The sequence below is a fragment of the Manduca sexta genome, unplaced genomic scaffold, assembly GCF_014839805.1.
Source record: "Manduca sexta isolate Smith_Timp_Sample1 unplaced genomic scaffold, JHU_Msex_v1.0 HiC_scaffold_1635, whole genome shotgun sequence".
Classification (NCBI taxonomy): domain Eukaryota; kingdom Metazoa; phylum Arthropoda; class Insecta; order Lepidoptera; family Sphingidae; genus Manduca; species Manduca sexta.
The window spans coordinates 1-15,008 of record NW_023592519.1 but is presented as its reverse complement, the minus strand read 5'-3'; the positions used below and the strand labels follow the sequence as shown (position 1 = coordinate 15,008).

At 36.3% G+C, this 15,008-nt stretch overlaps 2 protein-coding genes across 2 annotated transcripts; one reads left to right on the top strand and one right to left on the bottom strand.

Moving 5' to 3' along the window:
• Positions 1-6: 6 nt before the first annotated feature.
• On the bottom strand, positions 7-4,366 carry LOC119191549 (protein transport protein Sec23A-like; the record flags this gene model as incomplete). The annotated part of the gene is given in 10 exon segments (XM_037445436.1): positions 7-116; positions 589-742; positions 1,095-1,210; positions 1,729-1,868; positions 2,352-2,494; positions 2,675-3,000; positions 3,002-3,246; positions 3,501-3,639; positions 3,642-3,758; positions 4,088-4,366. Coding segments are annotated over 10 exon segments (1,769 nt in total), but the record flags the coding sequence as incomplete, so codon positions are not given.
• Positions 4,367-5,070: 704 nt separating this feature from the next.
• On the top strand, positions 5,071-14,923 carry LOC119191550 (metastasis-associated protein MTA3-like; the record flags this gene model as incomplete). Its single annotated transcript, XM_037445437.1, is given in 2 exon segments — positions 5,071-5,450; positions 14,791-14,923. Coding segments are annotated over 2 exon segments (161 nt in total), but the record flags the coding sequence as incomplete, so codon positions are not given.
• Positions 14,924-15,008: the final 85 nt, after the last annotated feature.

The following is a 15,008-nucleotide window of genomic DNA, read 5'->3' as shown; positions in this document are numbered from 1 at the left end:
ACCTGCAGGAACTGCGAACGACGCAGGTGGTACATGAACTGCGGGTACAGACTGAAGTTCTCCGACAGACGGAAACTGTTCGGATCGTCTTTGCCGTACTCGCCGAACTTTTGACACTGCAAAATAAATTTAATAAGTAAGTACTATAAGATGCTAAATTGTCTGTTGCGTGGTATTATTTTAACCAAATAAAATTCACAATGAAGATAAAGAATAATGTGTAGCATTATCCCAAGGACCCAAATGCATTCACATTTGGGTTAAACTTTATTGACCATCAGAAAGTGTAGAGCCACTATGATAAAGCATAAAAACTGATTGATCTTATACAATATAAGTAATTCGCATATTTCGGTGCACAGCAATAATTGATGAGACTGTGTTGTTAAACTCACATTTTGTTACTAAGCCAAAAATTTATGATAAAAGGAAAGACAATCAGCTCTGGCTGGGTTCTATACCTTAGACAGCAGTCAAGCTGAGACTCTATTTTACCAATCAATTGCTATTTCCTTCTTGTTTATTTTTAATTTAGGAAAAATATTAGGAAAAATAGTAATAAATTATTTATTGAAATTCGTCCCGTACCAGTCTGATGAGCATCCTGTCGAGCCAGCGCAGCACGTCGGGCCCGTCCTCGAGCTCGGCGCGGTACACCACCAGCCGCGCCATCACCACCGCCGCCGCCTCCTGGTCGAACCCGGCCGCGATGTGGTGCATGCTCACCGCCGCGTCGCCCCAACTGCAAACAATTTAGTTAAGTATAGATCAGGAGAATAGTATGCTAGCCGAGAACAGGAATGCTTGATTGATTGAAGGTGGAGGTAGCGAAAAAAGTGACAGTCTATAGACTCTGCTTACCCTTATAAGATAAGGTCGTCATACTATGTTTGTTTGTAAAGATGCATATATATAAAAGCTATACCAGGGGACCATACAGGTTAAGGATGATAGCAAAACTGTTGTAATGTGGGTGACTAGAATTGGGACTATAGGCACTTTCATCATATCAGTTTTTTTGTTCTATGTGACTAAACTTCACTCTGACATTCCTACATTGCAGTCTTCATCATCATCAATTAATCTCAACTCACTTTCGAGCGACGGTGGTGACGCGCACGCGCCTCTGCCCGCTGGAGTGCTGGTACTGCGTGATAAACTGCACGCAGCCGCGACCACCTTGAGGGACTGCGGCGTGTTGGTTTACCACCTAGGGAATGAATATGGATAGGATAAAATAGAAAATCTTTTATATATAATATAAAAATATGTACTCCAAGCTTTGTGCTAGGATTATATGCCTCATATTTGAGAAACAATCACATAATAATACAAAGGAAATTGAATCAGTCTCAGTATAAAATTTGCGATAAGAACAAATTACAAACTGCAATTAAAAATTACAGCATTTGGCACTTTAAACTTAGATGCAGAAACAGTGTTCAAACATAACTAAACATTTTTTTTTTATATGCGCCACATTTTTATAACACAATTACAAACAGTGTGATGCTATGACAGATTTTTTTCTTTCTCTCTTAGCCCATAGCCAACTCCTTAGATCCTCTTCCCTTATAGAGAGATCACTGAACCCACAACAGGGATATACAAGGGCTAGATATATACATATTTTTCTTAGCTGTTCCTGGTTGACTGTCTCTATATTCTATAACATCTATTTTGGCCAATCAGAAAAAAAATACTAACAAAAATATTACACCAGATTACCTCGAAGAATATCCCCATAGTGGTGCTGGGTGTGAAGGTACACATCTTCCACTGACAGGTGTTGCCCATCCCCACCTCCTGATCAGACACGCACGGACCCTTCACGTTCAGAGATACGCACGAACCGATTGCGCCCGAAACTGTCGACAGCAAATAGAATTTTATGAGATTACTTAACTTATACACTTAATAATGAAATTTAAAAATATATAACCTAGATAGCACATTTATTGAGGAAGGTTTTGGGCTATATAATATCACGCTATGACCAATAGAAGCTGAGTATCAATGAAAAATGTTGAAAATACGGACAAAATATATTTCTTATCAGAGGTTCTGTTGCTTGCTCCGTGTAAACATTTGAAGTTACATTGTTTTAAAAAAAAACCTTTTTAAACATAGTTCCCTGGCGCATCTGCCTCCCTCAATGGAATATACCCGAAAACACCCAATGGATTATGATGAAATTTCATATGAAGATAGTTTGAGACCCTGGGAAGGACATGGGCTGCTGTCTATCCTGGAAAAATGTATAGCGGGACTTCTGTCCCGAAAATCCTTTCACACGGGCGCTTCGTCCCTTAAGGTAAGGATATAAAAGACCACCACTACTGCTAACTTACTTTTCAGTTCTCTACTGCATTTCACTTCTAATGTTCCATTGAAGGCCATCTTGTAATCACCCTTCGTATCCTTAGCGAATACTCTCTGGAATGTCTGCTTAAATAGGGATGAATTGAAAGAATCACCCATTACCATGTGGCCACTATAAGAGAAAAGTATTTAATTACAATAAAAAATCTATAGAAATTCATACATCGAGTGGACTAGTTATAAATTTGTAGTATGCATACAATTTATGGCTAAGGCCGTTATACAGCTTCACAAATATTGAATGTAGATCATGAATTACAAACAAGAAAAAAAGATTAAAAATACAACTCACCCTGTAGAATTACAGCACTGTTTCATCTCCATTAAACCTGTCTGATCTAGGGCACATGAGTAGATATCAATTGAATGACCGCTCGCTATGGACCTAATTGACAATGCTTCATAATGCTTTATCGCCTTCTTCATGTACTTGGCGTTGTCCTTCTGAATGTCATGGTGAGAACGGATAGGCTGCTTCAGCTCATCGTTGACAACCTGGCCCGGACCTTGAGAACAGGGACCTCCGAGGAACATCATGATTCTTGCACCAGTGTTAGGGTAAGTTACTTCCAACAGACCCACAGCTAGTGAAAGGGCCACGCCGCTGCTACGGAGTGGTTCTCTTACCAACGCCCAAAGGCCAAGGATCACGCCCAAGTTCTCCAAGCAAATCAGTAAGCGCCATGTCACATTGCTTAACAGGTTGTAGGAACCGGTGTGCTGGTGGCAACGGAGTTTGTTGCCCTGGATGTTGCTGGGGATTTGGTGCATTAACACGACCAATAGCCAGTTGTTCTTGAATCTGTTTCGCTGTCAAGTCTTTGGTACCCTTGAAGACATAGCATTTGGAAATGCCTTCTATGCCTGTAAAAATATTGTAAAGTTGTTTTTTAGGAGAAATAAAGCAAAATTATTTAAAATTTTAATGCAATTATGAAAAAGTTATTCAAATATGACTTTTAAAAGACACAATTACAAGATACTAAAATTCACAATACTATGGTCTTCAGTATTTTTAACCCCAAATTGCAATAGTAAATGATTATTATCAAGCACCTTAAATCACAATTTGAAAAAAAATTACATAATAAAACTAGACCAGCCAATGCAATACTTACTCAACTCATGGATTTGGACCATACGGCCAAATGTGATCAATCCAACCAGGGCATTCTGTGGCATAAGACTCAATGAAGTCTGGAGAGAATCCTTCAGTGCTCCAAGTTCCTCTTCATCCATGCATGTGTCAACAACCCAGGGAGGTATATCGGTGGCATAGTCTGGGCACGGGTGATAGTGTACTCTATTGTTGAGAAGTTTGGAATCAATTCTGCAGGTTGATGCTGCTCGGAAATGGCAGCATATTGTGGAGGAAACTGAAAAGAAAAGTCAAAATTATAACCATGATTACAATAATCTATACTTACTAAATGATATGTTTTTATGACTCATGGTGGGTATTAAGACTGTTATTTCAATCTTTAGGGTATATACACTGTAGTAGCATATATTTGGTATTCATGTATAATGTTTTCTATTTATTACAAGAAAATTATAAAGAATGCAATATTTTAATTTGTATAAGATAAAACTATAATATAATAAACATAATGGAAAAGCCCAAATATACAGTATTTGTTGTGGCGATTATGGCTTAAATTTACAAATATAAATCAATACAAATTTTAAGTTTCAATGCACTTACAGGATTCCTTTGGAAGCAGAAGTTGCACACCCATAATTTAGCTCTATAATCCACTTGGCACATCGGATTCAATATAGCTCTGCAAGTGTTACGCGTACACAGCACGGGTTCGTATTGAATGGGCGGCAGGTCGGGCCGCTCCTTCAGCGGTTGGTACAAACATGCTAGGGGCACCACCAGCCTTGTAGTCTCGATCCTACTCGACGGCCATACGTTCCACGTAAACCGTATGCCATCCCGGTCTTCGTTCTGTTGGATAAACTCCTCGTACGTGGCCATATTGCTGATCTACAATGAATCAAATTGGAAAACACCGATCACAGAACACTCGAAATGCTATACGTAACACACTATTAACATGTTTTACATACCACGTTGTCATGCGGTATTTCAAAACAAGCCACATACGCGCAATATCACAGTCCTACAAGGTATTCATTCAGAAATATGATGTATATTGGATTTTTTCACTAATTTCAACAGACTGGACGAGAGGCTGGCTGATTTGGCAGTTGTCAAAATCATAGACAAATCAGCTGTCATACAAGCCACGTCATTTTTGGAAACGCAACATAAATTAAAGGATTTTATTGATTTTTCTTTAATTAAAATTCAGATAAATAATATTTTTAGTGTAAAATAAATGCATGATTATATTTTCAAGATAAGGCATATCCAATATTTATGGTTAATCATAGATTGTAGAATTTTGCGCATAGAGTGAACGAGCGTGTCTTGTCTATGCCTATAAACAACGTTCCTTTACATGTAATTCCAGAAATATATTTGTTTGCATTCTGTTTCACAATTAAAAAAAGACATACGTATATATTTTTTTTAAAATACGTATTTTTAGTATAAATAGTGCTAAAAGTGACAAAACGCGTACCTAAAATCAAAGTGTTATAAACAACTCTCCTTTTATAAAAAGAAAATTGTGAAGTTGAGTTGAACACATTCTGTATAGTAACGGAATGTTCTTGAATGAATTATTTTTTTTATTTTTAGGACATAGTAAATTATATTTCAATTATGGACAATATTTGTAAAATAACTGGGATTTTATATTAAAACAACAGTCATTTGAATATAATTTGTGTACACATAATTGATAACATGCTATTGCTTTGTTTCAAGAGCAAGAAGTTTACGCCAAAAAGTGCGACTGCGCACTGGCCAAATTAGTAGTGTGAAAGAAAATGGCGATCAGCGAAAGGCGTCCGGAGTTAACGTGATGAAAAACATTGTTAAAAGCTCAATTACATAGTGTTATAGTTATTAATTGTGTCAGATGTAGATTAATTAAGTGTTAATGAATAGTGATTGTGTATAAAAATGGCTGCGAATATGTACAGAGTCGGCGGTAAGTAGGAATAATTGGTTATTTTTGTTGTAGCTTCGCCGGTTCACCGCCAGACTAGCGGTGCTTTGCTTTGATTGTCGTACCTTCATTAATTGCTCACATTAATTAGTTCAATAATGGTATATCTCCCAATATCGCCTGATTTGTCGAAATTTAAGAGGTTACCGCGTTTTCTGCCGCTTTTAAAGCAATGTTACCGGAAAATTATATTTTACCAAATTTCGTCAAATAGGACATTAGCATTTGCATCTAGGTATCATTGTATCGGCTTGCGTATCTGAGTGCGAGTAGTTGAACACGAAGCGGCTTCGATTGTTTATCGCGAATGGATATTTCTGGGATTGTTTGAGGAAGAATTGTTGATTTCAACATGATATTTTAGGTTATATTCAATGTTGTCAAAACATTTTAAGTATGAGAGTGGGATGTTTCTGTGGGGTACGCGATGATTTTGAGCGCGACAAGCGCCGAGGAAGTCGGAAGTGATGATTTAGTGTCGGTTAGGGCAATATCGCGCGGTGTTTAGGCGGTGGGTGCCGGCGCCTCGGCGGGTTGTTGTCGCGTACCGCCGCGGCGCCGCCAGCCGCGAGCCGCCTGCCCGAGCTCGGCCGCCTCATGTGCCGCGCTCGGTGGTCGGCGCTCCGCGGACCTCGCAGCTCGCGTCGAATGTTAATTAAGTCTTCCTTTTGTATTACTTCCTACAATATAATGTTGTGCTCTTCTAAAAGGTTATGCTACCTTTGTTTGATCACATTTGCAATGCTTGTAACAATTATCTATTTTTTTAATTATGTATATGCAATTTCCTTGTATCTTTGTCTCGTTTTTATTGACTTAAGAAATATTTAACAGGGTAATTTTCGCACATATTGAGTATTATCATTTATGTAGTGACCTCAAATGCCTGCACATGCAATACTCTTGTGTGTCTGACAAAGAATTACTTGACCTACATTCACTACATTGCTTTTTTCTTAAAGACTGAACTTTGTTAATAACTCTTACCTGACTTAGGTGAAACCTGTTTTTCAAAATGTAACTGAAAGTTTCAAACTTATAACTGAATTTTAAATACAACTTCTAGGCATAGATACATTATTTAGAATTTAATTTTTTTATATATCACTGGATTGATAAAATTCTACTTTAATAAGTTGAAATGTTTCTTTCTAAAATATTATAACTTGTAACAATAAAAGCATAAAATGCTGAATTTAATTATTTTAACACAAATATTTGACTTGCTGTCTATCAGGACTTCTAACAGGAATACCACCACAAAACTTGGGATATTTCCTATAATCAGTTGGCACTTGGCAAGTGATTATGTTAAACTCTATACCCATTAGAATGATGCCTGTGAACTGTTTGTGTTTACCCATCACATATTGTAAAATAGATCCAAACATCAATCAAACAGTGATTGCGTAAACAAACACTATGCTCCTTTTATCAGATTTGTGTAAGAACTATTTTAGGCGCATTGAATAATGAAATGTTCAATATAACATTTTAGTGATATTGAAATAATTTTATTCTTGAGAATGTAAATGTTAAAATATTATCCACATAGTCATAATTTTAATAGAAAACTAACACAAAACCATAATAAAAACTGATTGTATTTAATATTTTATTTCCCTCTAATTTTTACTCTTAACCACAGACATATTGGTCAAAAAGGGTATTAGTGTTATTTATATTTTCTAAATGTTTGAAGACATATACTAGGATAAATTTTGTTAAGGCTTTCTTCTCTACATTATGTGTTAAGTCTAGATTTTCGGTATTAGATTTAACCTGTTATTTTGGCATAGAGGAAAATGATATTTTTGAAACTGCATAGCTTACGTTGAATGCCATTAGAAAACTTTTCAATCTATGTAACAAGTTTAAAAGCTATTTTTAAGAACTAGCATTGTGTATAGAATTCAGTATAAAATATTGTATTCAAGGACATGAGATAACTAAAAACGAAATGACAATCATTGGTTGGGTATTATGAAATATTTTGTGATTGAGAATTTTTTAGATATCACTCAAAAGTTGTATTGAAAAATATGTTACTTTAGCTTTGGATTGTTTGGTGTGTCAAAAATTGAACTTTATTTTATAAACATTAAAGGTGTGCCCTCAAGGGCTACCTGCATTTATCAATTGACAGTCAAGTGATAGGTAGGTAGGTGACTTGTGAACTCTAACTAAGTCAACCCAAATGTGGGAATTTATAACAATTACTTTTGGACAAGTTATATTTTGAGATTACCTTTAATAACCAGCAAACATCTTACCACACTGCCGTATAGCCGGGAAAGCTTGTATTGTATAAGTTTCCATACAATAAATCCTCAACTATGGGGTATAGTGGTCAAGTTGTTTGCTGACTATTATATTTTGTGGCCTACAAATCATACACAAAGCAAAAGGCATATGTTAATAAAAGTTGGACAAATTAGAAAGATATTCAAATGTGTGTAAAAAGTACAAGGATTTTCATAATTTCTAATAGTGCTTAGAGTATAAATGGAGAATAGATTATGAAAGTAATATTTCTATATATCAATATACTTCTATTCAAATGTGTAAATATTATTCAATACAAGATAGTATGTAGTAACTACCTTACCAACTATTGCAATAAACTTGCATAATATATTAGAAGCAAATAATTTAAAACTATACAGATTTTAGTTGCCTAGCTCCAGATAGACAAAGGTCGCAGGTACATTCCTGAAATTGCACAAACCGTTTACATGAGAATTTATTTATTAAAGTAACCTTCAGTTATGTGAAAGTATGAGTTCAATGACCCATTACTTAAGCAGACCTATCTGTTACTGGCTCGAATGGTATGTACTAAAATGCAAATAAAATGTTTAAATGTACACTGTACTGTAATGGTATCAGTTTTGTTTGTGAATATGTAAATTTCAAAAAATAGTTTGTTATATTAGTGCTCATATATGAGTCACAAATTCTACCTTAATTAGATGTAATTACGTAGTTGAAGTAGACATAAAGATAATTATAAAAGGATAGTCCTGTACACATATTAGTACGCAGTACATGATCTGATTATAACAACAAATCACTTTCATAATATGCACAACACCCATACCGGAAACTGAAGTCGCCTATACACATTTCTCGGCCATGTTATCGACCTCTATGCTCAAAAACAGTCGAAGTTTCTTCTAACTTACTAACTAAATGAATATACAATTTGTACTGAGACATTTGACTCAATTTGTACTTCGAGCATTATAGCGTAAATATCACTAAACCAAAGTCACGAAAATACCTGTAAGGAGAAAGTACAATCGCATGCAGCGAAGTATGACAATGTTCATGCCCTGTCATATCAAAGGGCAAGCCAATAATTATTGCCACACCATCGGTGAAAGCTGCAAATCCGCATGCATTGCTGGTACATTGTCCGCGATGATCCGCGTCAGGTAGTCCGAAAATACAAGTTACAAATATACTATCCATAAATTATGACACATTTTAAGGGCGGGGAAGAAGGTCGACTAAGTGTGACATTATCTGACAAGGGCCAGTCATAAGTTTCATGACGTCAAATTTGGAAATTTAAAGAATATTGAAACACAAAAATACTGCAAACGAAAAACTTAACAAAACATGCTCTCTTGAAATTGGTACTGTGTAAAAAATTGCAATATAGTATGTGACGTCACACCGGCCAATTGCAATATATTATGTGAGGCCGAGACGGGGTCCTACAAATGTGATAAGCAGGAGGAGGGCTCAAAAATAATGAAATTAGTGTGGCGTAATTGATGTATGGTTACTCTATATTTACTATTATACTAATTTGTATGTTACAAATTAGATTTTGCCACAACTGAATTTAAAAATATTGTCAGTGGTGGGGTGTTTGTTTCCGCCCGGTTAGCGACCACCGTACACAAGGCCCCGAGTGCACGCAATAGTGCTCCAAGTATGTGTGTCACGTTCCGGGATCAGTCTGTGTATCCGGTTTCAAACATGCCGGCATCATCTCTCGCCAATGGACATTCTATCCGGACCCTACTACACTTACCATCAGGTGCAGTGGAGTCACTTTTAACATGTAAAATAAAAAGAACTTATGTTCAGTAACTAATGAATACCTAATTATTCAGTTTCTAACGACATAGACTCAACTCCACATCAAACTGTCGTGATAGGACCTATGGGTCTTACGGCCGTATAGAAACCAGGTCCGAACAGATAAGATATAAACCCATGCTAAAGACAAACCCACAAGTTGATTCATACACATGGAAATGTCTATGATGAATTAACAATCGCTTGCTGTTTAACCATATATTCTTATTACTATCATTGAAGGATTCTAGACATCATGGATGATTTTTGTATTGACGCCTTCAAGTTTTAAATAATACAAACTAGTGTAAACTACGTCTTAATTATCGCCGCGTCGATTTGAATATACGACCTAATAATAATATGAACTTGAAGGGCCTACGTCACACGGCCTCGTGCGTGCCACAGGGTTTTGTCACAAAGGCTTGCAACATTGCTACCTTTTACGTTTTTATTCACCTTCGTTTGGTTCACCTGCTTTTAAAAGCTATGCCTGCGGGGTGCACTCTATTTATTTACTTCGGTGTATACACAATGCACATTGCTTATAGGTAAAAGGTATCAACAGCCGGACACACATGGCTCATGTTCGATTTCTAAGGATTGTGTCGATAGCATATGTTTTGTACTAGCCTTCAGTCTTACAGAACAAAATGTCATACTAAATCCTACCTTCATTGAGGAATGGAACTTGGATATGCCTTAAATAACGTTACAACTCTGACATTATCCCAACATTGCTGAAGGTGGTTTTGATCTCTGCGTAATGGTCACATGGACGCGTCTGATGGTTCATAAAACATTTAGGACACAAGAATAGAATCTAACGTATTCTTACCTACTTACTGAAAAATACACGGATTTTCCCTTTCGTTAGGATATGTGCAAAAGCCACGAATAAAATTTCCTGTTATGTCAATAAATCTTAAGCTGCCACTTTAATTTCCCGCGTAAACGTTTATTTATAAGCTTGAAAACAGAAATCCCGCCGTCAGGAATAATATGTGTACAGTTTTGCCATGAGACTAGGACCTCATTTATTTAAGTAATTAATTGAACTCCACCCTAACAAATATGAATGATCTTCAAAACGACGACTTTATTGATATACTCTGAAAATCAATTCGGTTCACACATAAGACGCGCAATGGAATTGTACTATTCAAAACCAAGTGTTAACTCTTGATATTTACGATATCTCCGAACTGATACAATCACAAAGAAACAAAGTTGAAACTCGTATACTACAGAACAATAATGTTTACACACGCAGCGGCACAGAAGTCATCATGACATTGATATTGAATACGCGTCGAATTAGTGACATCATGACAGAAATCTGTCGGTCGACGATCCGAACGTGTTTAAACGTTCTTTTTTCTATTATTTATTTAACTAGCACTAAAGTAACGTGTGTAGCAACTCGTAAACCAACCGAACGGATCAACGAATGCCCGCTGTGTAAATGAAAATAAAAAAAAAATACTTACGATTTGTTCAACAATGAGTTTTGTTGTGTGCATACATAGTTAACTGCCAATGAAATACATAATAAAATCTCGGATAATGACGGGCGTGTCACAAGATAAAAAAAAAAAAACAGAGTGACACAAGTTGATAAACATACTACTTTATACGTTTATAGTATTATGCTTAACGTATCATTAGGGACGCTGTGGATTCTTAGTATAAAAAAATCGTTTGGCATTCCATTGGGTTTGTAACCATTTTCATAAAGGGTCTAAACGTTTCTAAAAAAAATGTAACTCTATAGGTATACTTACGATGTGAATTTCCACGCGAATGATTTCGTGGCCTAGTTGTCGACAAATAGTAGCAGGGAATATAATTAGCGAAACGAAAGCAGAAAATATATTTGTATATTAAAATTACGAACAATTTTATTAAACTCTTTTAATTATTTATTTGTGTGTGTATATCAATAACAAAACAATAAAACTACGTTTATGTGTGTTTGAGTGTATTCCCAAGCGACAACTGGAAATCGCTAACAAGTGACCATGAAGCCAGTTATGGTAATTAACAACGAAAGACCAGAAGCGCATTATAGGTAGCCAAGACATTTTTCAATAAATGCAATTATTGCGCCGGCCTGCGCTGATGACGCTGTCCAGGCTAAATTTACTATACACTTAGTTATTGACACGTTCCAAAATACACTTCTTGGCAAAACTGAACGGGGCGTTAACATCGCTATCAGCCGCATAATGCCCCAACTTATACATAACTATCGGCTGTAGGTGGTGTCCGTAACGTAACTTTTGTGTTTTCTAGCCCATACTTACACACGGGGAACTATAGACACCACACCGCCCACGCACCCAATATGCAATATCTGTAACCTAAGATGGACAGCGGTACGCACTAATGTACTGAACTTCGATACTGGCGAAAACTGTTGTGTTTAATTTGCAATAAAAAATATGATGCTAAAGGGCGCACATAACCACGCATATAAATCTAATCATTCAAATCCACCTATGCAACATGTAGGATAAGAGTACCTCGTGGTCTGGCAAACATAACGTATATTAAATAAATAGTGACTAAATGAAATCTGGTTATAAAAGGGCAGATCTGCGCGGCCTCGGATACTTTTTTATTTAACCCCGCGTAGAGGTACCACTGTTGCCTATAGGTTCGAGACTACAGCCCGGTGTAAACGCCATGTCGCCACGGACACGCGGCACGTTTGAGCCGATGTATCGTAAACGTTTATTGTGCGTACTCGTCTAATGCGAATCATGTACTTTGTAGAAAGTACTTCGTCATGTTCTCAAATACGAGTGTGTAATTTTTTTTATCTATTCATTATATTTTAATACAAAGGACTACAGGTTTTAGTATAATCACATGTGGTTTGTGCAAACAGTTCAATGACATTGTCAAATTAATATTATGTAACAGGCCCGCTCTATTCGGCAACACGTGAATCCGCGTCTCACAGTTAAAATTAGTACACCTTGGGAACACAAGAATGGAGGATTTCTTATGATTTGCGAGCGTAGTTTTTATATATTTCGGACTGGAGTCTCGTTCTTGATTTTATATCACGTGGTCGTCATATCATTAGTGTAAAATGTTTGTATGGTACAATAATAGCACGCAGGATTTAATTTGAAAACTATAACAATTATAGCTCCAAAATGTTTACATTTAGTTTAGGTATATGATTCTGCGTATAGGCGCAGAATCATATACCATATACAGAATCGCGCATAATTTTTATATAGATAAAAATCATTAATTTAAAAAGCATGTTCTTTACAGGAAACATGAGACCAATATTATTCCTAAAAATAAAAATTCTTAAAAATATCACGGAGGTTTACTAGAACTTTGTAAGGCCAATTTTGTTTATAAATAATCCATTTTTAAATACTTTAATTAATTATTTTTGTAGGAAAAAAGGAAAATACTTTCCAAACTTATTGTTTGGGTTGCCATTCGTCAAGATTTTGTAGACATTTGTAAAGGTAGCTACTTTGATAAAAAAATAAAAAAGTCGTGAGACATGAAAAATTAAGTTTGAAACCAAATCTTTAAATACATACCTTTTCATGCTTGTGTCAATGTTATCTTAAATCTTTCGAAATTAGTCAAAACCCATTTAACTCAGAAACTTGGCATTATCAGTACAAAACATAAATTTTCATCTAATTAACATTCGCTAACAAATCGAAATTTCTTATGCGTGTCACAAATACATAGCATTATTAAATTCGTCACTTACTCTAAACCTTATTGTATTCTTTTGATTCAAATGATTGGCTGAACTGAATACACGTTTGTTGGGAGTATTGTCATGTGATTAATAATGGTCGAAAAGTAACGCGGTCGTGTGGCCGTGGTGGTGCTGCGAAGGTTTGCGGCGTGTCATTATGCGCGCGAGTTATTTAGTTGTGTTGCGCGGTGTAACGGTAAAAGCGCCATTTTACATTAGTTGTCCATGTGGTACGGTAAGCAACATAAGTATCGCCGGTAACTAGCCGCCCGTTCGTTCCGCATCACCTCGCAATTGGCACTCGACGCACAGCCCAAAATTTTGGTTTTCATTTAGCATTTTTTACATTAGAATGTTACAAGGATTTTATTTATTAAAGATTCTAAATATGAAAATCTTTGACTGTCCGTATTTGGTGATATCAACGTTTATATCGAGTTATGTAAGTTTTTCGAAAACATTTCACTGTTGACGAAATGTTGTTTAGAAAGCCATCGCAGACTGTCAAGCGTTTACATTTATCCAGTCAGAAAAATTTTATGTCTTTCATTAATTTACTTGTCGTAATTGAAATTATAATTCCATTGTTTATTAAACGCTCTCCCAGGCGGCGTGTTTTGTTCGACAGAATTATTCTTTTACCGACAAATGCGATGTCAATCTCCGTAATTAATTGATTGTGTTCGGGAAAAAATAGAGACAACATCTAACCCCCTTATTCATAAACGTTTTTTATCTAACGACCGAGTAAGGCTGTGATAACAAGTCTGTTTCTCAGTGCTGACGGCATGGCAGTTTTCGCAGTGCGTAGACGTAGGGCCGTTGTGATTGGCTAATATTGAAATACAACTATAATAACCAATCACAACGGCCCTGTATCTTCTCTCATGCCGTTGGATACTGAGAAACAAACTGTTATCACAGCTTTACTCCGTCCAAAAGTTGAGTTATCTTTATTGGTCTATCAAAACAAATATTTAATGGAGAGGTTCTTCACGTCCTCACATAAAATGTTGAAATTGAGTACATTTTTCTTCACGTGATATTGTATTGGAAACACACCAATCTATTATTACAGAACAGTTCGTTATTGTTACTCCTTTAATTTTGGAGCACGACGACGAGACTACGCATATGATAAAATAATATCATCAAAAATATAATATGCAAAATCATTTGCGCGATGTTGGTATGACTATAATGGCCGTTAGAGATGCCGAGTCCTCGATAGTGATCTTTATTTCTTAGATTTTTTGTTGCAACTCTGTTAAGTTTAAACTATAAATGAATGTTATCCTTAGCAACAAGCACTGAATCCATTAATGACATTTGAAATCCTAGCACGGTTCACTCATAGCTGATGACCACGACACGAGGCGCGGTGCATGGAGTCGACTGGCTAGTGTGTGAACCGTTGTTAGTCACCGCATTTGCACAGCTACGTGTTTTACATGAAATGTAACCAAGTACATTGTTTGTTGGCAGACTGCGTCTATTTCGAGACGTCGTCGACGTCTCCGTACCAGATCCGGCGGATAGAGGAACTGAACAAGACGCCTTCGGGCAACGTGGAGGCAAAAGTCATGTGTTTCTACAGACGACGGGACCTTCCCAATCCTAATACAGTTAGCTGATAAGCATCAAAGTGAGTATTTAGCTGTAAGAGATCACTCGTTATTGCTTTTAGGATTGATGATTGATAA